Source organism: Rhea pennata, chromosome 33 (genome assembly GCF_028389875.1).
Source record: "Rhea pennata isolate bPtePen1 chromosome 33, bPtePen1.pri, whole genome shotgun sequence".
NCBI lineage: Eukaryota > Metazoa > Chordata > Aves > Rheiformes > Rheidae > Rhea > Rhea pennata.
In genome coordinates this window covers 1,132,805-1,159,303 of record NC_084695.1, presented here as the reverse complement: position 1 = coordinate 1,159,303, position 26,499 = coordinate 1,132,805, and the positions used below count along the sequence as shown (strand labels likewise).

Genomic DNA, 26,499 nt, shown 5'->3' with positions numbered 1-26,499 from the left:
GGGGAGGAGGGGGGCCGCCGGGGGCCCCGCTCACCCCCTTTCTGTCCCCCCCCCCCGCCCCACCGCAGCCTCACCAAGGACACCGCAAGAGACCAAAGTACAACAAGCTGCTGGTGAGCCGTGGGACACGCGTGGTGCGTGGGGACACGCGTGTGCGGGGGGGCTGCACTACGTGGCACGCGCGTGGGGACAGGCGGGGTGTGGGCAGTGGAGGGGGGTCTGTGCCACGGGAGAGGGGGGGACACGTGCATGCTGTTGGGGGCCACCTCGCCCCCGTGTCCCGCGTCCTCGGGGCCGGCGTCCCCGTGTCTGCGCGTCCGTGTCCTCGTGTCCCCGTCCCTGCGTGCGCTGTCCCCCCACGTGCCCCAGCGTCCCCGGGTCCGTACCCCCCCCCCCGCCCACGTCCCTGCCCCCCGTGGCTGTGTCCTCGTAGCTACGTCCCCTCTCCGTGCCCCGATGTCCCCGTGTCCTGTGCCCACGTCCCCCTGAGCGTGTCCCCGCGTCCCCGCCGGCGTCCCCGCCGCTCACCCGGCTCTTCTCCCCCCACCCCCCCCGCCAGGAGCACACCTTCATCAAGCGCTACGAGACGCTGGAGGTGGACGTGGCCTCCTGGTTCAAGGACGTCATGGCCCGCACAGAGTCGCCCCGCACCAGCGGCGTCCTGGGCCAGCACCACCTGCCCTTCTTCACCAGGTAGCCCCGCGGCCGCGGCCCGTGGGCCTCCCACCCCCGGCCCGGGGGCCCGGGACCCACGGGCCGTGCTCCCGGGGGCCGTGAGCCCATGGCCTTGTGATCCTGGTGGCCGCGATCCCATGGTCTCATGATCCCGTGGTCCCGTGAGCCGTGGTCCTGCGGGCTGGTGGTCCTACAGACCGTGGTCTCGTGGTCCCATGAGCCGTGGTCCTGCGGCTGGTGGTCCTACAGACCGTGGTCTCGTGGTCCCATGAGCCGTGGTCCTGCGGCTGGTGGTCCTACAGACTGTGGTCTCGTGGTCCCGTGAGCCGGGGGTCCTGCGGCTGGTGGTCCTACAGACCGTGCTCCGTGAGCCGGGGGTCTTGCGGCTGGTGGTCCTGCGGTCCGTGGTCCCGTGATCCCGTGAGCCGCGGTCCTGCAGCCTGTGGCTGGTGGTCGTACGGTCCGTGATCCCGTGGTCCCGTGACCCGTGGTCCTGCAGCTCGTGGCTGGCGGTCCTGTGGCCCGTGGTCTTGCAGCCCATGATCCTGTGACCCCGTGATCCCGTGGTCCTGGGGGCCCTTGATCCACGGTCCCGTGATCTCACGGCTCACGGTCCGGTGACCCGCGATCCGTGGCTGCCTCTCCCGGCGCTCTGACCCCACGGCACCGAGACAGAAAGGTCTATTATGATTTTTTGTTTCCCCCCCTCCATTTTCCCTTTTCCCCCCTCTTTTTTTGGGGGGGCTTTTTTTTTTTTTTTTTTTTTTTTTAAAAAAAAACTTATTTATTGCGCCCGGCGCCGTGCCTCGGTTTCCCCACCTGCCGCGTGGGGGCTCTCCTGCGCATCTGGCACACGCGTGGCCCTGCCGCCGCCGGCACACGCGTGACCTGGCCCCCGGCGTGACACCGCGGGGATGGGGCAGAGCCGCCGGCGAGGAACGGCGCGGGGATGTGACGCGGGGACGCGGCACGGAGATGTGACACGGGGACGCGCGCGGGGACGTGACGCAGCGTGGGGACGTGGCACGGAGATGTGATGTAGGGACACGGTGCGGAGAAGTGACACGGACACGGTGCGGGGATGTGGCTCGAAGAGGTGACGTGGACGCGGCACGGAGATGTGACGGAGGGACGCGGAGACGGGACGCAGCGCGGGGAGGTGGCACGGAGATACGGCGCGGGGACGCGGCACGGAGATGTGACGCAGCAGGGACGCGGCGGGGCGACGAGGGGACGCGGCACGTGGGGACGCGGCGCCGAGGGACGCGGCGTGGAGATGGCGCGGGGGACGTGGCACCGAGGGACGCGGCGCGGCGAGATGGCCCAGGGACGCGGCGCGGAGAGAGCCGGGACGCGGCGCGGCGGCGGGGGGGACGCGGCGCGGCGGGGACGGCACGCGGAAGGGACGCGAGGGCACACGGCCCGGAGAAGGTCCCCGGAGCCGCGGGGACGGGGACACGCGGTGACAATCAGCGCCGGGTGGCTCCACAGCTGCGGCGAGTTGGGCTGGGCTCTGCGGGGCCACGCGGGGGACGGCGGCTCCCTCCCGGGCACGGGGACGCGTGGGGACGGGCGGCTCCGGCTGCGTCCTCGCTGTCCCCGTCCCCAGCGGGTGCTTGTCCCCGTCCCCATCCCCGTCCTGTCCCTGCGCTGTCCCCGTCCCTGTCCTGGCCCCAGTGTGTCCCCGTCCTGTCCCCTTCCCCGTCGTGTCCCCATCTCTTTCCCTGTGGTGTCCCCGCAGTGTCCCCCATCCCCTCCTGGCTGGGGCTGCCTGTCCTGGGGCCGGGCGGTGGCCCCACGGCCTCTCCCCCCCCCCCCCAACCCCGGCGCCGCGGCGGTTAATTATTATTATTATTGTTATTATTATTATTATTATTATTATTATAAATCCGCATGTTGAAACCGAAGGGGGAATCCCCGCCCGGCGTCGGCCTGTGACGGGCCGGGGACACGGGGCGGGTGGGGGGGGGGGACATTAGGGACAGAGGGGGACACAGAGGGGACTTGGGGGATACGGGGCCAGGAGGGCCACGGAGGGGGACAGGGGCCGGGGAGGACAGCGGGGACACAAGGGAGGATGTCGGGACCCACGAGGGACGTGGGGACACGGGGGGGGGGGGGACACGGAGGGATGATGTTGGGGACGTGGGGGCAGCCAGGGACGTGACATGGGACACGAACGGGGGGGGGGGGGGACAGCACGCCGCCCCCCCGCGCGCGGCCAACCGGAGGGTGGCAGCGTGTTAGCACGTGTTCGGGGGGGGGGGGGGTTTGCACACGCACGTGTCGTGAGCGGGGGTGGCAGCCCGGATGCCTGGGCCCCCGTCCCCAGGGCGACGGCGCCCGGAGCCCAAGGCCGGGCGGCGTCACCGGGGTTACGTGGCCTTGGGGCGCCCGGACGCCTGGGTCCCGTCCCTGCGTGCGCCCAGACGCTGCCGCTGCTGCTGGGGTGAGGCACGGGCCGCACACGCGTGTGCGAGGGGGTGCACACGCGTGTGCACAGGGACCTACATGGGGCTGCACACGCGTGTGCACGGGGGGGGGATCTGCACAGGGGCTGCACGTGAGCGTGTGCCCAAGGGAGCCGCACACGCGTGTGCACGCGGGCATTCCTTGGGGGAATTTGCACACGCGCGTGCCTGGCGGGGTCACGTGGGGCTTTGCCCCCCCCCCCCCCCGCTCCCCCCCAGCCCCATGGCGGCTCCCTGGACCCCCCTGTTCCTGGTTGTGCTGCTGCTGCCGGGGGCTGGGCCCGCAGGTGGGTACTGGGGGGGGGGGGCCCAGGCGTCCGGGAAGGACCCGGGCGGAGGGACCCAGGCGTCCGGCAGAGGGACCCAGGCGTCCGGGCGCTGCTGGCAGGGCCCCCCCCGGGCTGGCCGTGGGGCGCCGATGACGCGGGGGGACCCCCGAGTCCTCAGAGCCCCAAGGAGCCGCGCTGCGGCCGGGAGCACCCGGGGGTGAGTGGGGACTGGGGGGGAACTGGGAGGGACTGGGGACACCGTGGCACTAGGAGGGGGGGAGACTGGGAGCACTGGGAGGAACCGGGAGCCCCGGAGGCCAATAAGGGAAGCTGGGGGTGCACTGGTGGCACTGGAGGGGGCACTGGGCACCTTGGGAGGGACTGGGAGCATTGAGGGGCACTGGAAGGGACTGGGGGTTCCCTGTGGAGGGTGCTGGGCAGTCACTGGAAAGGACTGGGGGCACTGGGAGCGCTGGGAGGTCACTGGGAATGACTGGGAGTGCTGGGGGGCCCCTGTGAAGACACTGGGAGATACAGGAGGCGTTGGGGGGGGCACTAGAAGGGACTGGTGGACACTGGGAGGGGCGGGGGAGGTCCCTGTGGAGGGTGCTAAGGGCACTGGGAGGGACTGGGGGGGGCACGGGAAGGACTAGGAGCACTGGTGGGGGACAGTGGGAGAGATTGGGGGGGCACTGGGAAGGACTAGGGGCACTGGGAGAACCGAGGGGGCACTGGGGGAGCACTGGGAGGGACTGGGAGCAGCGGGGGAGGCACTGGGAAGAACTGGGAGCCACTGGTGGGGGGACACTGGGAAGCACTGGGAGAGACTGGGGGCACTGAGAGCACACTGGGAGGGCCTGGGAGCACTGGGGGAGGCACTGGGAGGGACTAGGAGCGCTGGTGAGGGGCACACTGGGAGGGACTGAGAGCACTGGGGGAGGCACTGGGAGGGACTGGAGCATTGTGGGGGGGCACACTGGGAGGGACTGGGAGCACTGGTGGGGGCACTGGGACGGGAGCACACTGGGAGGGACTGGGAGCACTGGGGAAGCACTGGGAGGGACTGGGAGGACTGGGAGCACTGGGAGGGGGGCACACTGGAAGGGACTGGGAGCACTGGTGGGGGGGCACACTGGGAGGGACTGGGAGCACTGGGGGAGGCACTGGGAGGGACTGGGAGGGACTGGGAGCACTGGTGGGGGCACTGGCAGGGGGGGGCTCCTGCGAGGTGCCCGGAGCGCCGCGGCCCCCGCAGGCCCCGTGCCCCCCCCGGCCGCGCCGCCTCCGCCTGCGCCTCGACGTCTCCGACTCGCCCGAGTTCCCGCCCGGCGCCGGGGCCGCGCGCGGTGCCCGCGGGCGCGCGCGTCTTCGTCCAGGTGCGGCGGCGGCGGCGGGAGGGGTGGGGGGCGGCACCGCCCCTCCCCATTGGCCGGCGCCGCCCCCTCTCCTTCCCTCCCATTGGCGGGCGGCTCCCTGTGCCCGCCCCCTGCTTCCCCGCACCGTCCGCGGGCTCCCACCGGGTCCCTGTGCCCGCCCCCTCCTCCTCATTGGCTGACGAGTTTTCCCCGGGTTCGCTTTGCCCCACCCCTCCTTCCCCATTGGCTGCCGGCTTCCCCCATCTGTCCCGTATCCCCTCATTAGGGGGCGGTCCCCGAAAGCCCCTAAGCCCAGCCCCCTTCTTCCCCATTGGTGGGAGGTTCCTTGTGTGCTCTTAAGCCCCGCCCCTCTTTCCCCATTGGCTTTGACCCATCCCACAGCCCTTCATTAGTGGGTGGGGTCCCCGCGCCTGCCTAATCCCCGCCCCCTTCTTCCCCATTGGTGGGCGGTTCCCTGCGAGTGCCTAAGCCACGCCGCCTTCTCCCTATTGGTGGGCGGCTCCCAAGCCCCGCCCCTTCTCCCGTTGGCAGGTGGTTCCCCAGCTCCGCCGTGGGTGGGCGGGTCTCCCAAGCCGCACCCCGCTCCCCCATTGGTGCGAGCATCCCTAATCCCCGCCCCTCTCCCCCCCCATTGGCCGTCGAATCCCCAAGCCCCACCCCTTGCCCTGTCGTGGGCGGGTCCCTAATCCACGGCCCCGCCTTCCCCTCCCATTGGCAGGCCGCCCCCAAACCCCGCCCCGCCTTCTTCCCCATTGGCGGGCCGCCCCCAAACCCCGCCCCGCCCTGCCCTCCCATTGGCGGGCCGCCCCCAAACCCCGCCCCGCCCCGCCCTCCCATTGGCGGGCCGCCCCCAAACCCCGCCCCGCCCTCCCATTGGCGGGCCGCCCCCAAACCCCGCCCCGCCCCGCCCTCCCATTGGCAGGCCGCCCCCAAACCCCGCCCCGCCCTCCCATTGGCGGGCCGCCCCCAAACCCCGCCCCGCCCTCCCATTGGCGGGCCGCCCCCAAACCCCGCCCCGCCCCGCCCTCCCGTTGGCCCGCAGGTGTCGCTGTCGGGCGCCGCGCCGGGTCTGGGCTTCTCGCTGCGCCTCTGCTTCGTGTCGCCGCGCTCGGCGCCGGCGCCGCCCTCCGCCTTCGTGGTGGTGCGCGGCGGGTGCGCGGCGGCGGCGGCGGGCGCCGAGGCGGCGCTGGCGGCGGCGGTGGCGCGGCGGGGCGGCGCGCGGCAGCGCCTCTCCTTCCGCCTGCGGCCGCGCTACCGGGAGCCGCTGCAGTTCCTGCACTGCCGCCTGGCGCTCTGCCGCCGCCGCGGGGCGCCGCCGCGCAGCGCCCTCCCGCCGGTACCGGCACCGGGCGCCGGGGGAGGGGGAGGGAGGGAGGGAGGGAGGGGGGCGGGGACCGGCACCGGGGGACGGGGCGACCGGCACCGGGGGGGCGGGACCGGCACCGGTCACTGGGGGACGGGGCGACCGGCACCGGGGGGGGCGGGGACCGGCACCGGGAGGGGGAACCGGCACCGGTCACTGGGGGACGGGGCGACCGGCACCAGTCACCGGGGGACGGGGCGACCGGCACCGGGGGGGGGCGGGACCAGCACCGGGAGGGGGAACCGGCACCAGACACCGGGGGACGGGGCGACCGGCACCGGGGGGGGGGGGCGGGGACCGGCACCGGGGGGGGCGGGGACCGGCACCGGGAGGGGGAACCGGCACCAGTCACCGGGGGACGGGGCGACCGGCACCGGGAGGAGGGGGGGGGGGAACCGGGACCGGGGAGAGAATCGGGACCGGGCACCGGGGGAGTGGGAGGAAGCGGGAGGGAATCGGAACCGCAGAGCACGGGGGTGGGGGTGGGGGTGGGATCAGGATCGGGACCAGGGAGTTGGGGGGGGGGGGGAACCGGGAGGCACCGGGACCGGGAGCGGGGGTGGGGAGGAGAAACCGGAGCAAAGAAGCGGGACCAGGACCCGCCGGGGTCGGGACCGGGGAAACCAGGACCGGGGGGGGGGGGGGGGAGGGGGAACCGGGGGGGACCGGCACCGGGGGTGGGGGGGGGGTGGGGGGAGGCAGGTACCGGGCGCCGCTGACGGCCCCGCAGTGCCGGCCGGAGCCGTGTCCCCCCCCCGCGCGGGACGGTGCCGCCGCCGAGGCCGAGGCCGAGGCCGAGCTCGGCGCCGGGGGCGGCCGCTGGCTCCGCACCGTCTCCCGGCCCATCGTGGTGACCCTGGGCCCCGCCGCTGCCCCAGGTGCGGCACCGGCACCGCCGGGCCCCGACCGGGACCCCTGAGCCCCAACCGGGACCCCCTGGCACCCCCGAGCCGAAACCGGGACCCCTGAGCCCTAACCGGGACCCCCTGGCACCCCCGGACCCCAACTGGGACCCCCTGGCACCCCCGAGCCAAACCTGGGACCTCTGAGCCCTAACCGGGACCCCCTGGCACCCCCGGACCCCAACTGGGACCCCCTGGCACCCCCGAGCCAAACCTGGGACCTCTGAGCCCCAACCGGAACCCCCTGGCACCCCGGACCCCAACTGGGACCCCTGAACCCCATCCAGAACCTCCCGGCACCCCCGGACCCCAACCGGGACCCCCTGGCACCCCCGAGCCAAAACCGGGACCCCTGAGCCCCATCCGGGACCCCCGGCACCCCCGGACCCCAACCGGGACCCCTGAACCCCAACTGGGATTCCCCGGGTCCCAACCGGGACCCCCGGCACCCCCGGATCCCAACCGGGACCCCCTGGCACCCCCGAGCCAAACCCGGGACCTCTGAGCCCCAACCGGAACCTCCCGGCACCCCCGGACCCCAACCAGGACCTCTCGGCACCCCCGGGCCCCGAGCAGGACCCCTGAGCCCCATCCGGGATCCCCTGGCACCCCCAGACCCCAACCGGGACCCCTGAGCCCCAACTGGGATCTCCCGGCATCCCGGGCCCCAACTGGGACCCCCCGGACCCCAATCGGGACCCCGAGCCCCCACCGAGACCTCTCGGCACCCCCGGGCCCCGACCGGGACCCCTGAGCCCCATCCGGGACCCCCCGGCACCCCCGGACCCCAACCGGGACCCCTGAGCCCCAACTGGGATCCCCCGGCATCCCGGGCCCCAACTGGGACCCCCCGGACCCCAATCGGGACCCCGAGCCCCCACCGGGACCTCTTGGCACCTGCGGACCCCGACCGGGACACCCCGGACACCCCCCACCCCCGGTTCCTCACTGCTGCCCCCAGGTGCCCCCCCCGGGCCCGTCCCCGCACCCCTCCCCGGCCTCCGCCGCCCGGAGCTGCCCCCGGCCCAGCAGAGACCGCCGCCCCCGGCGGGTGAGTGCCCGGACGCCTGGGCCCCTCCCTGGACACCTGGGTGTCCGTCCCACCCCCCCCCCCCCCGCAATGACACGTGGACCCCTGGATCCCTCCCTGATGCCTGGTCTCTCTCGGATGCTTGGGTCCCGCCTCGGACGCCTGGGCCCCCCCGCAGCCCCCCCGGTGCCCCCCGCTGCCGTCGCCGCCGTCGCCTTCGGGGCCTTCGTGGTGGGGGCGGCGCTGGCGGGGGGGCTCTGGCTCGTCCACGTGCGCACAGGTGGGACCCCCCTACCCCCCCCAACTCCCGTCACCCCAAACTCTGCCCCCCCAAGCTCCCCAGCCCCCCCAAACCTGCCACCCCTCCCCAAATCCCTGAAACTCCCTCCCAAAATCTTCAGCCCCCCCCCAACTTCCTGCCCCCCCCAACCTGGAACCCCCTTCAACCCCTGGACCCCTCCCCCCCCAAATTCCCCCCCAAACTTACTGCCTCCCCCACCTGCCCCCCCCAAACCCTCCAGATCCCTCAAATCCTTAACCCCCCCCCAAGACCTCCTCCTACCCCCCCACCATTTCTGACCCCCCCCGGGCTCTTGCAGCCCCCCGGATCCCGCCAGTGCCCCCTGGTCCCGGTGCGGCCCCCCGCCCCCGTGGGAGCCAGGTAGGGGGTACTGGGGGGGGGGGGGCAGGGAAATTACTGGGAGCACTGGGAAGGCACACAGGACATTACTGGGGGGGACATTTAGAAGCATTATGAGCATGTGGGTGGGGCACTGGGAAGACTGGGGGCTGGGGTGTGTACTGGGAGCGTGGAAACACACTGGTGGCATTTGGGGGGGGGCACGGGGGGACACCAGGTGCCCTCTGACCCCCACCCCCCGCCCCCAGCCCAGGACCCCAGACCCGAAGCAGCCAGCGGGTGGGACTGCGACACCCCCAGCAAAAGCCTGAGCCCCAAACACCTGGGCCCCTGCGGGGACCCTCCCCCCCTTCATCCAGGACCCCCCCCCAAAACACTGCTGGGGGATATAAAGGTGCTGCTGAGACCCAAGTGTTTCTTTTTTTTTTTGGGGGGGGGTGTCTTGGGGGCTTCTGGGGACAGATCCTAAGGCGGGTGGCAGGAGGTTTGGGGGGAACCCAAGGAGGGGGTTTGGGGGGGGGGTCTGAGGGCTCCTGGGGGGGACAGGAGGATGAGGGGGCTGGGGACATCATCAGATGTTTTGGGGATCCCCAGAGGGACTTTTTTTTTTTGGGGGGGGGGTGGACACAGCACAGCCCCGAGTTCGAGCGCCGCGGGGGACCCCCCCCACAGCCCGTCTGTATTTCACTGTACAGGGGCTGAACCGCGGTGGCCGGGGGTGGGAGGGGGACGACGGACGGACGGACACGCGGCCGCGACGGGGACGGATCCGGGAGGGGCACGTCAGGGACGGACCCGGGCACGGGGGTGGGGTCCCCGGCGGCGCCTTCGTCCCGGGTCCGACCACGTCCAGGGTCCCACCGTGTCCCGGTTCTGGTCCATCCGTGTCCAAGGCTGAGCCGTGTCCCAGGGTCAGGCCACGTCGTGGCGTCCGGCCGTGGCCGAGAGTCGGATCATGCCAGGGTTTTGCCACCTCCAAGGATCTGGCCACGTCCCGCTGTGTCCTGGGTTGAGCCGTGTCCCGGGGTCTGGGACGCCGGCCGTGTCCTGCAGCTGGTTGCATCCAGGGAGACCTGGCCGTGGCCAAGGTCCAGCCATATCCCAAGTTCTGGTTGTGTCTGAGGTCTGGCTGCAGCTGGAGTTGGACCCTCTCCATGCTTGGGCTGTGTCCACCACCCTCAGAGTCAGGCTGTGTCCTGGGTCTGAGCACGTCCTGGGACCAGGCTGCATCTCGGGTTCCAGCCATGTCCAGGCTCCAAGCCTCTCCAGGGGGGTCTGGCCACATTCGGGAGTCCCACCATGTCCCAGCGTTCAACCATGTTGGAGTCGAGTCAATCCCAGCTTGCCCTTGGGTTCAGCCCCCAATCGCAGACTGTGGCTTCATGCCAATGTTGGAGCTTGGGCCAGGGTGGGGGGGGGGGTTCAACCCCAACTTTGGTGCCTGGGTTGAACTCTGATGTTGGAGAACGAGTTCAACCCCAGCCAGAAAATGGGTTTGACCCCAGTGTTGGAGCATGAGGGTCAACCCCCGCCCACCTTTGGGTCCAAGCGCAACATTGGCACATGGGTCCAACCCCAGCAGATGCCTCGTTCAACCCCAAAGTTAGGACATGGCTTCAACCCCAGCCAGAGCACGAGCTCAGTCCTGATGCTGGAGAATGGGTTCAACCTCGGGCAGCACACGAGTTGTTTGACCCCGGTGTCGCGTGTGGCATCAACCTGAATGTTAGTGTGGGGATCTGACCCCAGCGTTAGAGTGTGGGTCCACCCCCCCCAGCCAGTGCATGGGTTCAACCCCAGTGTTAGAGCTTGGGTTCAACCCAAATATTAGTGTGTGGGGCCAACTCCAGCTGGTGCTTGGGTTCAACTCCAACCAGAGGATGGGTTCAACCCCAGTGCTGGAGAAGTCTTTCAACCCCAGTTGTGACATGTTTGACACCAGTGTTAGAATGTGGGATCAACCTCAGCATTGGAGTGTGGGGTCAATCCCAGCCAGTCTTCGGGTCCAACCCCAACATTGTCACGTAGTTCCAACACCAGCAGGTGCCTAGCTTCAACTCCACCTAGTCCAGGGCTTCGACCCCCATGTTGACGCATTGGTGCAACCGCAACATTAGAACACGGGTTCAACCCCAGCCTGATTTTGAGTTCAACCTCGATGTTGGAGATTCAGTCCCAATGTTGGAGAATGGATTCAACTCCAGGCAGTGCATGGGTTCAACCTTGATGTTACAGTGTGGGGTCAACCCCCGTGTTGGCACATGGGTCCAACCCCAGCTGCTTAATGGGTTCAACCCAGCCAAAGCGTGGGTCCACCCCAGCATTGGTGCATGGGTTCAACCCCAATGTTAAGGAGTGTGGGTTCAAACCCAGACAGAGCATGGGATTGACCCCCAATGTTAGAGAAGGGAGTCAACCCCAACGTTAGAGCACAAGTTCCACTCCAGCCAGTGCAAGGGTTCAACCCTAGTGTTGGAGTGTGGGTCCACCTCGAGATGGTACATGGGTTTGACCCCCCAATCTTAGTGCATGGGGTCAACCCCAGTGTTAGAGCGTGGGGGTCAATCCCAGGAAGAACATGGGTTCAACCTTAGTGTTGGAACATGGGTTCAACCTTAGCGCTGGAGCGTGGCTTCGCCGCTGCCATCAGCACGCGCGTTTGTCCCCGGCCAGCGCGGAGGCTGGCGCAGGGGCCCGTCCCCGGCGCACGGCTCACCCGGGCAAGCGGCTCGTCCCGGCGCGTGGCTCGTCCCCGGCCTGCGGCCGGTTCCCCGGCGCGTCAGCGAGCCAGGGGGCCGGCGCGGGGCCCGGCGGGCGGCCGGGGCTCCTCGGCCTCACTGTCGGTGCTGCCCGAGCTCTCCTTGGCGTGGGTGGCGGGGCGGAGGAAGCTGCGGGGCGGCAGGGCGAAGGGCGCCGGCGCCAGCTCCTCGTCCGACGAGGCCAGCGAGTCCTCGTCCGCCAGGTGCCGCACGATGTGGATGCTGTCGAAGCCCAGCGCCTCGCCGAAGGCCTTGGGGCCCTTCAGCAGCCGGATCTGCGGGGACACGCGTGGGGACGGGGGACGTGGCACAGGCACGGGGAGAGGGAACAGGCCCAAGGACATGGGAATCGGGGATAGGGGATGGAGGACATGGGACAGGCATAGGGACGTGGCCCAGGGGATGTGGGACAGGAGGAGAGTTGATACGGGACAGGGGACATGGGACATTGGGAGAGTGGACATGGGACACACACAGGGACATGGCACAGGGTCATCGTACGGTGTTGGGGGCAAGGAACAGGAACATAAGATGGGGGATGGGATATAGGACAGGCACAGGGACGTGGGATGGGGACAGGAACATGAGATGGTGGACAAGGGACATGGGACGGAGGGGAAAGGCAAAAGGACATGAGATGGGGGACAGGGACATAGGACAGAAGAGGGACAAGGATGTTGAATGGGGAACATGGATATGGGAACAGGCACAGGGACATGGAGACATAGGATGGGACATGGGGACAGGGGATAAAGGATGGGGGGGACACACAATATGACGCTGCATGGCCTTGGGGGAACACCACTGATGTTGCCCACCTCCAGCATGGCCCCATTTAAGGACAGTGGGGACCAGTAGGGCTTCGAGATGCTTGGGACTGGCCATGGCTATGTCACCACTGTGTCCCACAGGTGTCTTGTGAGTTCCCAAGGTTGCCTGGGAATGCTCACAGGTGCCCATGGGTGTTCCAGGGTGGCCATGGATGGCCTGGGGTGCTTATGGGTCCTAGCAGGTCCCCAGGGGTGCTCAAGGGTGTCTGGAGCACCCCTAGGGTGCCCATGGATACCCGTGGATGCCCACACGTACTCATGCGTGTTTCTAGGTACCCATGGGCACCCATGGGTACCTGTGGATGCCTGTGGTTACCCATGGCTATATGTGGGTGCCCAGGGGTATCTGCAGATGCCTATGAGTACCCATGGGTGGGTCTGTGGGTGCCCAGGGGTGCCCCGCGATGCTCATGGGTGCCTGTGGATGCCTGTGGGCACCTATAGGTGGGCAATGCCCATCAGTGCCTACAGGTTCCCAAGAGTATCTGTGGGTGCCCATGGGCCAGATGGGCAAAGGTACCTGCGGGGGCACACCGGTGCTTGAGGGCACCCATGGGTGCTTGGAGAGGGCCTGTGCAGGGCCTTACCTCGGCCTTGAGCTCGTCGATGTGGTCCTTGAGCTCGCGGATGTACTGCGAGGCGTCCGAGTTGTTGAGCTGGCCCTGGATCATGCCCTCTTCCCTCTGCAAGGCCGTGGGCTGGGGGTGAGCACCCCACGGTGGCCGTCCCCTGTGGCGGCAGTCCCCTGCGTCCCCATCCCCTGCCCATCCCTCACCTGGATCTCCAGCTCCGCGATGCGCTGCCGCATCTCAGCCACGGCCGCCATGCTGTCAGCCTCGCGCAGCCGCACCGCCATCACCTCCTCCTTGCTCTGCCGGGGACGTCGGGGACGTTGGGGGCTACCCCACAAGCGGCCCCGCTTTACTAGGGCATCGCTGTATCCCACCCACCCCAAAACCATCGCTCTCTGGGGCTCCCCGCTGGAAGAGAAGGGTGTTGAGGTCTCCCTTGGGTGGCTGCAGGGACCCCTTCAGCAGGAACACTAGCTTGCCCTTGGGTGGGTTGTTGGGACCCCATCAGAGGAGACATCGGGACCCCGTTGGAGGGGAAGTCAAGACACCATTGAATGGGTGAAGAGATCCCATTGTGAGGGACGCCGGGACCCAGTCGGAGGGGATGTTGGGACCCAGTTGGAGGGGATGCTGGGTTGCACGTTGGGACCCCATTGGAGGGGACTTCATGACACTGTGGGAGGGGTGATGGGTCCTCTTCAGAGGAGACACTGAGTCATCCTTGGGCAGGGTTTTAGCACCCTATCAGAGGGGACACTGACTCACCCTTGGACAGAGTGCTGGGACTCTGTTGGAGGGACCTTGGGATGCCATCAGAGGGGACACTGGGAACTCTTTGGAGGGGACACTGGGACTGCATTGCAGGGGCCACTGGGTCACACTTGGGCAGGGTGTTGGGACCCCATTGGAGCGGATGTTGTCCTTGAGCCGGACTCCATTGGAGAGGATCACAGAAGGCCCCCCCCCAAGGGAGGAACATGGGGGCCTCGTGGGAGGGGACATGGGGCGCCCCCCCCCCCCACCCTGGCCCACCTTGCACTCAGACTCGGCGTGTTTGCGCTTGGTCTCGCTCAGCTGGGTCTGGAGCCCCTTGTTCTGGGCCATGACGTACTGCAGCTTCTCCTGCAGCCCCGTACACTCCTGCTCCGTCCGATTCAGTAGGTTGCTGTGGATCTGGTCCTGTGGGTGCCAGGAGACGGTTGGCAGGTGGCCTGGGGACCTCCCTGCGGCACCCATGGGTGCTCTCTGCCCTTGGCTTCGCCCCACGCCCCCATCCTCGACCATGCCAGGCGAAGCGGGGGGAGGTCTCGCTCCGCTTTTGCGATGCCGTCCGCGGCCCACGGAGCCCCTCACCTGGGTTTCCAGCTCCACCACCCGCTGCCGCAGCTCGCGCAGCTCGGCCTGGGCCTGCGTCTCCCGCAGGCGCGCCGTCATCAGCTCGTCCTGCAGCTCGTTGATGTTGTTCTTGCGGGGAGAGTCCTTCCAGCGCCCGCTGGCTCGCGCCAGCTGAGCCTAGGGCAGAGGGGACCCAGGCGTCCGGGCGAGGGCCAAGGTGTCCGGGGCGAGTGGTGGCGGCCCTGGGGCCTGGCCTTACCTGCCAGGTGTCGTTGAGATCCTTGACCTGCTGCTGCAGCTCCTTCAGCGACTTCACGGCCTCGGCCTCGCGCACCTTCAGCGCCTTGAGCTCCTCCTGCAAGCGGGCCACGTTGTTCTCGTCCGGGAGCAGGCTGTTCCTCTGCGGGCGAGAGCGGAGCCGTGGTGTCAGTGCGGGTGCCCTGCAGCAGGGGATGCTTGTGGGATGCTGGGTGGGAAAGCCCTGAGACCCTGATGTTCAGGTGACAGCAGGGCTAGAGACTCCTGAGATGCCAGCACTTGTGGGACACCAAGATGAGAGATCCCTGAGATGCTGATGCTCGCATCAGGCCATGGCAGGAGATCCCTAAGACACTGATGCTTGTGGGAGACTCCCAAGACACCAATGCTCATGTGATGCCAGAGAACCCCAAGATGCAGGACACCAGGACAAGAGATCCGAGACACCAACACTCATGTGACACCACAGCATGAGACCCCCAAGATGCTACCACTCATGGGACACTGGGTGGGAGATCCCTGAGATGTTGATGATTGGGCCACATTGCAGCAGATCCCTGCAATGCTGATGCTCATGGGACACCAGGACCAGAGAGCCCCAAAATGCCACTGCTTGTGCAATGCTGGGGCCAGAAATCCTTGAGACACCTGACACCAGGACAAGAGATCCCTGACACACTGCCACTTGCACAACACCAGAGATGGAGACCCCCAAGACACCGACACACGTGCAACACAGCAATGGGAGATCCCCACAATGCTGAGGACCCTCAAGACTCCAATGCTCATGCAACACTGCAGCTGGAGACCCCCAAGACGCAGGACATCGGGCCAAGAGATCCCTGAGACACTGACACTCACAGGATGCCAGGGATGGAGAGCCCTGAGACACCGCTGCTCGCAGGAGACCCGCGAGATGCCAACACTCATGAGCTACTGGGATAGGAAATCCCTGAGATGCTGATGCTCATGCAACATTGTGGCAGGAGATTACTGAGGCGCTGATGTTCATGAAGATCTCTGAGACACCAGTGCCAGGTGGGAAATACCCGAGACACTGACAGTTGGGCCATGTCGTGGCTGGAGATCCCCGTGATGCAGATGCTTGTGGGACAAGAGGACAGGAGACCCCCAAGATGCTGATGTTTGTGGTACACCAGGCCCAGAGATCCTCAAGACACTGACACTCATGTAACACCAGGAATGAAAACCCCTAAGATGCTGCTACTTGCAGGAGACCCCGATACACTGACATTCATGGGACACCAGAACCAGAGATCTCCAAGATGCTGGAGACCCCCAAGATATTGATGCTTGCAGGACACCAGGATGGAGATCTCTGAGTCACCAGTGCTCACAGAAGATCCCTGAGATGCTGATGTTCATGCAACACCATGGCAGGAGATTCCTGAGACACTAACACTCACATGACACCAGGAATGGAGACCCCCAAGATGCCAGTATTCACAGGAGACCCTTGAGACACTGACACTCATGAGACACCAAGATGGGAGACCCCCCAAGATGCTGATGTTCATGCGAGACCTCCGAGATGTTGACGCTCGCAGAACACAGGGATGTCAGATCCCTGAGATGCTAACGTTCACGTGACATAGCAACGAGAGATCCCCGCGGTGCTGGAGACCCCCGAAATGCAAACATGACATCAGAGACCCCCAAGACGGGAGATGCCAGCACAAAAGCTCCCCAAGATGTCAACACTCATGGGAGACCCCTGGGATGCCAATGCTCATGGGATGCTGGCACTAGTGACCCTCGAGATGCCAACACATGCAGGACACTATGTGAGAGACCTCCAAGACACCACAGAACACCAAAATGGGAGATCTCTGAGATGCCAACACTCATGGGAGACCCCTGAAATGCCAGATATCCCCAAGACGGGGGGCACCAGGACAAGAGACCCCCGAAACATCGGAGATGCTCAAGATGGGGGACACCAGCACAAGAGACCTGAGACACGAACACTCACGGGAGACCCCTGAAACGCCAACGCTTGGGCGAAAGCCCGCTCCCTTGCCCCACTACCTTCTCCATGTCCAGCACTTTGTCCTGCATCTCTTTGAGGGCGCTGAGGGTTTCGGTTTCCCGCAGCCGTGACTGCTCCAGCTCCGTCTCCAGGTGTGTGACGAACTCCTCCGTGAAGCGTGGGTTGCCCTGCGAGAGCGGGCAGGCGGGCGTCAGGAGGCGGCGGCGGCGGCGCGATGGGAGGCGGGCGCCCGCCGAGCTCACGCCACGACCCGAAAGGGCGACGGCGGGGAAGAGACAACGGGGGAAGGGGTTCGGGCGCCGGCGGAGGGGGGACACCGACCTGCTGGTCCTGCAGCTCGCGGATGGTGCTCTGGGCTCGCTGCAGGTTCTCCGTGGCCGAGCTGCACTGCTGCTTCACCACCGCCAGCTCCCGCTTGATGATGTAGTTCTCCTCCGCCTCCTGCGCTCGCGTCACCTGGCCCTGCCACCGAGAGGGGACGGGCGACCGTCACCGCCGGGCCCCCCTCCTGCCTCGCCGAGGGAGGGCGAGCGCCCGCTTCCCGCGGGGGAAACGAGGAAAAAGAACGAGCGTCGCGGAAAAGCGGCGGCAGCTTTCCGGGCCGGAGCGAAGCGGAAGGGCAAAGCGAGCGGAGAGGGAAAGAACGGCGTTACGATACCTGGATGAGCCTGTCTGCCAAGGCAGCGCTCTCCTACGGGACAGCCCCACAGGGAAGGAAAGACGGAGGGAGGAAAGAGAAAGAGAACGACACGTAACGAGATCGTCAGACAAGCGGCTCCCCGCTACAGCTAGAAGCAAAAGAAGAGAGCGAAGCCGAGGCGGAGAGAAGACAGCCCCGGCAGAGAGGGCGGCAGCGGCTCGGCCGTAGCTCTACCCGGAGAACGCGCTCGCGGCGTTTAGACCGGGCAGCGGGCCGCCTTCCTCGACAGGAGCGTTTTAGCTAAGTCCGCTTTTAAGAGCCGGGCTCGGAAAAGTCGCCGGAGAGGAGCGAGGGAGGCCGTTTCCGGCAAAAATCCCCGGCACGAGGGCCGCCCCTGGGCGGGAGAAAACCAACGACGAGAAACCAAATCAAAGCCAAAAAAAAAAAAGGGGGGGACGTAAATCCCACGCGGCTCGGGGGAGACCCTTTCGCAAGCGGGCTCGGCGCGCTCAGGGTCGCCGCCGTGCGCGAGGCCCGGAGACGTCGCTTGGGAGGTGGGATTTAAAGCGCGTGGGGACGGCGCTCGGATGCGGAGGCCCCTCGGCGGGTCCGGCCCGCGGGCGGCAACCCCGAGCGAGAGCCGGGCTGAGCCCTCACCTTCTCCAGTGTCTCGATGCGTTGCTTCAGCAGGCGGTTCTCCGTCCTGAGCCGCTGGGGAGGAAGAAGAGGGGAGAAATCAGCGGGGAAACCTCGCCGGCGGCCGCGGAGGGAGGAGAAGGTCCTCACCTTGATCTCGATCTGCTCCTCCATCTCCTTGTTCTTGATGGCGGCGTACTCCTTCTCCAGTCTGCGGTGGACACGGGGAGGAGAGGCGTGCGGCACCCGCCGTCGCCGCTCCGCCGCGGATTAAACCCCCCGGAGAGGGGCTGAGAGGGGCAAAAGCCGCGTGGAAGCTGGGATGGGGGACGGGATGGGGGGAAACAACTCACCGCTTCATCTTTTTGGGGTTGTATTTGACCTGGTAGGCTTTCAAGATGAGCTTGTCCGGGCAGCTGTCGAACTGGTGGGGAATCACCTTCTGGAAGTACTGCGGAGGCGACGGCCCGGGTGAATCCCGGCCGTCGGGGCTCCGCGCCCCGAGAGGCCGCCCGGCCGCCGGCTCTCACCTGCGACATCCCCTCCATGTCCAGCTGGATGAGCTCGGCCTGGTTGAACTGCAGGAGGGCCATGCCCACGCGGAAGATGATCTCCAGCCCCTGCAACGAGGCGCGCGGAGGGGAGGGGGACGGCTCGGGCGCCCGTTTGCACCCGCGCCGGCTCCCGTGCCGCCGGATGGGCGTGAGTTTGGGAGCCACCGGTTTCTCTGCCCGTCAGCTAAACCCACCGCTCTTATTTATCCTCCCCCTATCCAAGCCCAGAGTGAGGGGAAAAAAAAATAAAAATAAAATATCCAAGTTTGGCGTCAGCCTTCCTCCACCACCGCAGCGCTGTTCCCACGGAGCAAGCAGAGGCGAGATTTAAGGAATTCACAGCTTTTCGCCGTGGTGGGGAAACGTGTTTTCTCTTCCCCGGGCGACGTCTAGCGGGGTCTCGCTACTCGAGCGGGACCGCGGTGCCGCCGCGTTGGGCTCTGGCGCTCCCCCGGGGAAGCCCTCGCCGCCGCGGCCCCCGTTACCTCGTACATGAAGATGTCGAAGACCCGCGTGGCCACCGGCAAGGGGAAGGTGGTGAGGAAGAGGGTGAGGAACCAGGACGAGGCGTACATGGAGGTGAGGAAGCTCTGCGAACGGAAGTGGATGTTCAGCTCCGGCAACTGCTCCTGCAAGCGGGAGAGAAACCCGCAGTGGTGGGGGAAAACGTTTTATCGGCTTGGTTCTCCCGCGAACCGGCGCGGCGTTTCGGTTTCTCTCGAGCCGCGGGTCGCCTTTCCCCGCCCTGCTTCCGCCGGCTTTATCCCGGCGCGGATCGGAGGTTGGAGCCAGCGTTTACCTGCAGCATGTACTCGAATTGGTAGATGCAGAGCCCCAGCTCGGCCATGCTGGGCTTGAAGAGCTCCCGCAAGCGATACTCCTGCATCAGCCGCACGAACACGCAGAAAGCCTCCTCCTCGGGCATCTGCCGGGCGACCGAGACGGCGTTAAAACCCTCCGGTGGCATCCCAAAGTGGCCAAGCCCGCTCCGGCCTTCCTCCAGCCGGGAAAGGCGCGGGGAGAAGCCCGGCACCCACCTGCATGAGCAGCAAGCCCACGATGAAGGCGCTGCCCTGGCAGTATCCGACCTCCCGGTCCACCAGGGAATAAGCCTGAAAGGGAAGAGGAAGGAGTCTGAGCAGGAGCTGGGGACCGCTGAGCACCCAGCAGCTTTCTATTTTATATTTTATCTTATTTTATTTTACCTAAATTTATTTTATTTTCCAAAGTTGATGGTGCTCCCCTAAGCCTGCTTGGACTCCCGGCTTTTGTTTTGATGGAAAAGCTCGCGACTGACTATGCCGTTCCTCCCGGCGGAGGAAAACCCAGTGGGAAAAGCCCAGCCCGGGATGGACCGCTGCGGGCGCCAGGAGCGTTTGGTGGAAACGACTCCCCGTCTCGCGCCGGAGCCACGCGGGAAACGGTCTCGCAGCCCCGGAGCAAAACCGGTGGGAAAAGCCGGAGCCGATCCGTGCCGAGCTCGGGCTGGGGAGGGTCTCCGTTGGGTGCCGGGATGGCCTCGTACCTTCATGACGTTGAAGAGCACCTCCTGGCCGAGGCTGTCCTGGCCCTTGAAGAACTCGTGCTCGGGGTAGGTGCGGGCGATGTCCCTGCGGATGAGCTTCTCGCAGGGCGAGGACATCTTGAGCAGCTCCGAGTACTGGTTCTTGACGGGCATGTCGGTAGCGCTGCAGAGCAGCTGCCAGACGATTGCGCGGAAGTGGTGCGGGATCCCTTTCCGGATGAGCTCCTGCGGGGAAAAGGGCGCTTGGAAAAACGGAGAAAAAAGAAAAAAAAGGAAAAAACAACCCCCAAAGCCGGAGAAGCGGGAAACGCGCGGCGCCGCCGGCTCACCTTCAGCAGCTTCTCCTTCTTCTTCCGCCACTCGTCCCACTCGTTGACGATGCGGCCCCAGAGGATCCACGTGTCCTCCTCGAGGTGGCTCAGGTTGGAGGAGGCCGACGAGCTGGAGACCAGCGAGGAGCCGCTGTTCCTCCGCGAGCCGTTCATGGAGCGCATGGACTTGGAGTCGGCTTCCAGGAGCCTGCCAGAGAGTCCGGAGACGGGGAGACGCCGCTGGAGCGGAAAACTCCCCGGGGGCATCTCCACCCGGGGCCACCGACCGCCACTGCCCGGCGCTTGTTTTTTTCACCCCATTTTCTTTTCTTTCGAAGAATTCCCGGGGACAGAGCCCGTCTTTTCTCCCAAGTGCCGTACGGCACGTTTCTCGCCCGGTTTTGCCCCATCCTTGGCCCGGTCGGGCTGCTTTTATTCCCTTCCCGGCGTTCGGATGCATCCGGGACGAACCGAGGGCGGGATTTAACCAAGGACCGAACTGTGTTTTGCGCGGATTTCAAACCGAAGCCGCCGAGGGAATCGTTTCCCCGCGGGATGACGCAGGGAGAAAAATCCAAAGAGCCGGCAAACATCCGCCCGCTCGCCCGAGGCTCTCCGAAGGTTTCCGAGCGCCGACGGGCAACGAGGGAACCCCGCGCCCTGGAAAACGCAGCGGGAACGGGCGCTGCTGGCAGCCGGCAGCCCCTTTGCTCACCTGTTTTGCTCCTCCAGCTTGGCCAGCAGCTCCAGCTCATCCGGGCTGAGGTTCTCCGAGTCGGAAGCGGGCGAACAGGCCGGCGCCGAGTTGACGGAGGAAAGGGCTTCGTGGGAGGAAGAGTCGGGGCTGGCGGCCGGGCTCGCCATGGCGGGGAGGGCGCCGGGCCCGGCGCCGGGGCCGCGAAGTCGGGGCGCTCGCGCCTTCACCTGGAAGCCAAGCGACAGCGGCGCGTTTTCCCCGCTCGGGAAGCGGAAACGATTTTTCCGCCTTTTCCCTTCCCCGCCGAGCGGACGGATCGCCATCCGGTCCCGGCGAGCCGTCGCGCTCCGAAACCGCTTCCCGCCGCCGCTTTCGCTCTCCGCTACAAAGTGCCGACGTCGCTCCGCTTCCAGCCCCCGGATTAACCGAATTCCCTGAAAACTAAAATCCAGCCGAGTCCCGGCATCCAGCCTCAATTACGGGTCCAAGCGTTTGCCCCTCGTCTGCCCCGATTTAAACTAAATTAAACCGCCGCGGCCTCGCAGGGGATTTACGGCGAAAACGGGACCTCGGGCGGGTTTGTCGGTGGGTTTTAACAAGCCGCTTCGCCGCACAGCATCCCGGGAAAACCCGCTTTGCCGGGAATTTTGCACCGGGGACCAAAAGGGACGCTCCGAGAAAAACAACACCCGATCCGAAACGGCCCGCGGGGAAGCGAGGCGGCGCGGTAGCCGAGCTGTCGCTGGTCGGCAAATACGGCGCCGAACGGCTCGTAGTTTTCCCGAAAGCTGGCAGAATTTAACCGGAACGATTCTTTCTAAAAAGGGCGAAATTGGAATTAAATCGTTAACGGAATTGTACGGAATCGCTCGTTAAGCGGGAATGGCTTTTTTAAGGGAAAAAAAGAATAAGCCGGCGTTTCTCAGAAGCGACCCTGGAGCACGGAGCGGGATTTTGGAGGGTCGCGGTGCCGACGGAGAGGGACATGTCAACCCTAACGGCTCCGGTTTCCCGCTCCGGAATAAAATCCTGAGGTTTTAATTTAAAAGTGCAGACATTCATCGGCAGGGCGGGAGATTATTTTTTTTCCTTCCCCGTGAAAAAGCTCTGGGAAGCAGAATCCCGCTGCGTCCTCATCCGCTTAAAGCACAGCCTTGATTTTTCTTTTTTTACTTTTTTTCCCCTCTCTTTTTTGGCAAAAAAATCCTGGAAGCGCAGGAAGCCACCGGGAAAGCCGCGATTCCGAGGCAGAAACAAGCCACGAGGTGCCGGCTAAGCGCCGTATTCGACGCCGGGTCTCGGCGGCTTTCAAACCGGCAACGTTAGGAGAGGCAAATCCCGGCCCACCGCAAAGGGAAAAGGACGGCGGAAAGCGGACGGAGCGGGAATTTCGGAGGTCTCCCGGGTCTCGGAGGGGGATTCGGCAGCGTCCAGGGAGCAGCCGGGAGCCTCGCCGCGGTTCGAGGGACAATTTGCGGCGGAGCCGTCGGCTAAAGGGATGCGGATCCTCCCCATCCGGCTCGGCAAAGCCTGGGCTTTTCCATCCAGGAAATCCAGGAAAACCGAAAAAAAAAGGGAATTTGCAAGATAACATGAACGTTAACGCGTGAAGAGGAGCTGGAGGAGGATAAAGGAATGGGAACGCAAAGGTTTCTCCCGCTCCGGAGGATCAGGACGCGCCGAGAGGTGGCTGGCGCCGATTTTTTTTTGCAGGAAAAGGCGGATTTTTTTTTATTTTCCTTTCACGTGGGATTTCCCCTGTGGCGGAAAAAGCAGGTGCCGGGGCTGCGCGACGAATCCCGCCGCCCCGGCTTAGCGGAAAAAGCCGAACGGAGCCCGGAGCGGCCCTTTTTCCGGCGCGATTTCGCTCCAAAGCGGCGGGGCAGGTTATTCCTTACGGATTGATTTTTTTTTTTTTTTTCCTGCACACCCCCCGCACCCCCCGCCCAAGCTCGGGGAACGCCGCGAGCCCGGAAACGGGGCGGAAAAGGCGTGCTGCGGGAAAGCCTCGCGGTCCGACGGCGGCCACGGTGGGCGACGGCGAGCGAGGGGAGGGCTCCGAGCAGAGCCCTGGCCTAGATAAGAGAAATACATATTCACGTACGTTTATTTATTAAAAAAAAATAAATAAATGGTTTTTTTAATGGGAAAAATGCAAAGAGCGGATGACACCCCCCCCCCACCCCACCCCGGAGCAGCGGAGCCGGACACAAAGGGGCTGCGGAGAGACGGCGCGTTCGCTCCATTTTTTTTTTTTCTCCCTTTTTCCCGGAAAAGGGAGGGGAAGGCGGCTGCCGCGGCCCTGCCCGGCGCTGGGCGGGGGATTTTTCTGGGGGGGGGGGGGGGGAACGACATGCCAGGGAAGGGGATCAGGGCTGGGAGGGGGGAGACAGATAAAAGCCCCCCCCCCTTTTATTCTCCAGATCCTTTTCCCAAAACTGCTTTATTTGGGGGTGGGGGGAAACGAGGGGCAACACCCTCTTGGCAGGCAGCAATGCGGGGGGGGGGCATTTCTAGCCCGAATTGGGGGTTGCTGGGGGGGGGGAGGAGACCCCCAAAGCTCCCCCCCCCGAGTCTGCAGCCCCCCCATAAGCTGTGTGGGGGGGGGGCAGGTCACCATTGCCCGAGGGGGCATCCTAAAGCCCCCCACCTTGAGATGGGGGGACAGACCCCCCCCCAATGCCCCACTATAGTGGGGGGGAGCACCCTATACCCCCCCCAATAGCCCAGATAGGGGGCACCCCAACTGCCCCCACAGCATGGGGTGGGCACCCTCAATTGCCCCATAGCACAAAAGGGGGGGGCACCCCAAACTGCCCTTTTAACTTAGATGGGGGCAGCCCCCAATTGCCCCTATAGCCCGGGGGGGCACCCTCAAAAGCCCCTATATCTCGGGGGGGCACCCCCAATGGCCCCCATACCTGTAGGGGGCCACCCCCAATTACAACCATAGCCCATGGTGGGGGGGTCACCCCCAATTGCTCCCCTAGCCATAGGGGGCCACCTTCAATTGCCCCCCTGTAGCCTATGGGGGGGGCACACCCAATAGCCCCCATAGCCCATGGGGGGTACCCCCAATTGCCCCTATATCCATGGAGCACACTTCCAATTGCCCCCCCATAGCACATGGGGGGGGGCACCCCCAATTGCCCCCCTATAGCCCATGGTGGGGGGGGCACCCCCAATAACCCCATAGCCCATGGCGGGGGGTCACCCCCAATTGCCCCCATAGCCTTAGGGGGGCACCCCCAATTGCCCCCCTATAGCCCATGGTGGGGGGGCACCCCCAATAACCCCATAGCCCATGGCGGGGGGTCACCCCCAATTGCCCCCATAGCCTTAGGGGGGCACCCCCAATTGCCCCCCTATAGCCCATGGTGGGGGGCACCCCCAATAACCCCATAGCCCATGGCGGGGGGTCACCCCCAATTGCCCCCATAGCCATAGGGGGCACCTCCAATTGCCCCCCTATAGCCCATGGTGGGGGGGGCACCCCCAATAACCCCATAGCCCATGGCGGGGGGTCACCCCCAATTGCCCCCATAGCCTTAGGGGGGCACCCCCAATTGCCCCCCTATAGCCCATGGTGGGGGGGGCACCCCCAATAACCCCATAGCCCATGGCGGGGGGTCACCCCCAATTGCCCCCATAGCCTTAGGGGGGCACCCCCAATTGCCCCCCTATAGCCCATGGTGGGGGGGCACCCCCAATAACCCCATAGCCCATGGCGGGGGGTCACCCCCAATTGCCCCCATAGCCTTAGGGGGGCACCCCCAATTGCCCCCCTATAGCCCATGGTGGGGGGGCACCCCCAATAACCCCATAGCCCATGGCGGGGGGTCACCCCCAATTGCCCCCATAGCCATAGGGGGCACCTCCAATTGCCCCCCTATAGCCCATGGTGGGGGGGGTCACCCCCAATTGCCCCCATAGCCCATCGGGGGGCACCTCCAATCGCCCCTATACCCATGGGAGGGGCAATCCCCCCCCCCCCCCCGCCCCAAGGGCCACCCCCACCCCCCACCCCGGCCCCGAGGGGGCGGGGCGCCGCCGCCCGGCCCCGCCTACCTGCGCGACGCTGCCATGGCGACGGCCGCTGCTCGCTGCCCCGCAGCGGGGGCCCGCAGCCCCCGGGCCCGGCGGCGCCGCCCCGCCGTCACCGCCTGGAGCCCAGCGGGAGCCGCGGCCGCCGCCGGCCCCGCCGCTGCCATCGGGGAGCCGCCGCCGCCCCGCCCGCCTGACTGACGGCCGGCCCCCGCCAATCCCCGCGCCGCCCTCGCCGCGCTGAGCCCGCCTACCACGCCGCCTCCGCCAATCGCCGCTCCCTGCGGGGGAAGGGCTGCGGCGGGGCGGAGCGGGGCGGGAGCGGTAGCCCCGCCTGCGGCTCAGCCGACCAATGAGAAGGCGCGATACAAATGATGGACATGGCCCTCGCCCTGTGGTATTCAAGGAGATGTTTCCCCCCCCGCCCACGGGGAGAGGCGGAACACCGCTTTCCTCAGGGACGAATCGCAGCCTCTGGTAGCTCTGATTGATGGGGGTGCAACCAATCGACTGCAAGGGCTCTTTGGGAGTGGCGTGCCGTGTGACAGGAGAGGGCAACAAACCCCGCCCCTTTCCCAGAAGGCCAATAGACTCACCACTTGGATTTGATTGACGGAGGAACCCCCCTCCCCCGTCCCCTGCTGTGAACTGGCAGCTCGGTGAGCCAATGGCAGCGCGGTAACCGAGTCGTCCCCCCCCCCCGCTCCCTCCCCCCCCCCCCCCGGCCCTGGCAGCCCATCCCGCCTCCCAGCGTGCTTCGAGGCCTCTCATTGGCAGAGGCTGGATGATTGGCACAGCCCTCCACCTATGGGGCGTCGAGTGGCTGAACCCCGCCTGCCTGAGGTGCAGGGGGAGGCAGGATGGCTCCAGGGGACTTCGGGGTGGGCAGAGGGTCATGGGGATGGAGGTGACAGAGGGTCCTCAGTTCCCCTGGATGAGGTGCTGGAGTAACAGTGTCCCCAGGTCCCCTGGGATGTCGTGTTGCGGGGGGGGGGGTGTCTTGGGTTCCCCAATGACCTTGTTGTGGGGGCAATGGGGGCCCCAGATCACCTGGGATTGGGGTATCTGAGTGATGGGGATCCTCAGTTCCCCAGGGACCTGTGTATGGGGGCAGTGGGAGACCTGGGATCCCCTGGGATGAGTTTATCAGGGTGATGGGGTCCCAGCTTCCTGAGGGACCCAGGTATGGGGGTCCTGGGATCCCTTGGGATGGTGGTTTTGGGGTGATGGGGGTACCAGCTTCCTCAGGGGCCCTGGTATGGGAGCAATGGAGCAACCTCCATCCCCTGAGGTGTGACGTTGGAAGGTCCCCAATTCCCCAGAGACATGGGTATGAGGGCAGTGGGTGTCCTGGGATCCCCAGTTCCCCAGGGACCTGGGTATGGGGGCTATGGGGGTCCTGGGATCCCTTGGGATGAGGGTGTCAGGGTGACAGGGAGGTCCCTAGTTCCTCAAGGATCCTGGTGCGGGGGTAGTGGCGGTCCTGGGATCCCATGAGATGAGGGTGTTGGGGGTCCCAGCTTCCCCAAAGATGAGAGAATTGGGGTGCTGGGTCCTCCACTCCCCAGGGATGCAGACATGGGAGATTCAGTGGTCCCTGA

The 26,499-nt window shown here is 66.2% G+C and overlaps 2 protein-coding genes across 4 annotated transcripts; one reads left to right on the top strand and one right to left on the bottom strand.

Moving 5' to 3' along the window:
* The first annotated feature begins 8,137 nt into the window (after nt 1-8,137).
* TGFBR3L (transforming growth factor beta receptor 3 like) lies at nt 8,138-9,128 on the top strand. The gene is made up of 3 exons (XM_062598363.1): nt 8,138-8,366; nt 8,686-8,747; nt 8,975-9,128. The coding sequence occupies exons 1-3, from the start codon at nt 8,177-8,179 to the stop codon at nt 9,035-9,037; spliced, it is 315 nt and encodes a 104-aa protein (XP_062454347.1). The 5' UTR covers nt 8,138-8,176; the 3' UTR covers nt 9,038-9,128.
* Nucleotides 9,129-9,368: 240 nt separating this feature from the next.
* Nucleotides 9,369-25,015, bottom strand: EVI5L (ecotropic viral integration site 5 like). Of its 3 annotated transcripts, XR_009961064.1 has the most exons (21): nt 24,923-25,015; nt 20,873-21,081; nt 20,176-20,365; nt 19,847-20,071; nt 19,359-19,433; nt 19,121-19,246; nt 18,807-18,950; nt 18,298-18,387; nt 18,121-18,218; nt 17,918-17,978; nt 17,789-17,842; nt 17,150-17,182; nt 16,813-16,953; nt 16,530-16,658; nt 14,482-14,622; nt 14,241-14,399; nt 13,920-14,066; nt 13,091-13,186; nt 12,903-12,998; nt 11,443-11,760; nt 9,369-10,948 (listed from the first exon to the last, which is right to left on the bottom strand). XR_009961064.1 is itself a non-coding variant. In XM_062598361.1 (20 exons), exons 2-20 carry the CDS (start codon nt 21,019-21,021, stop codon nt 11,506-11,508), a joined length of 2,409 nt encoding a protein of 802 aa, XP_062454345.1. In that variant the 5' UTR covers nt 21,022-21,081; nt 24,923-25,015; the 3' UTR covers nt 9,369-11,505. The 3 variants fall into 3 exon arrangements, 2 of the variants coding, with proteins under 2 accessions (XP_062454345.1, XP_062454346.1); XM_062598361.1 differs by having other exon boundaries at nt 9,369-11,760; XM_062598362.1 differs by lacking the exon at nt 17,150-17,182 and having other exon boundaries at nt 9,369-11,760.
* Nucleotides 25,016-26,499: the final 1,484 nt, after the last annotated feature.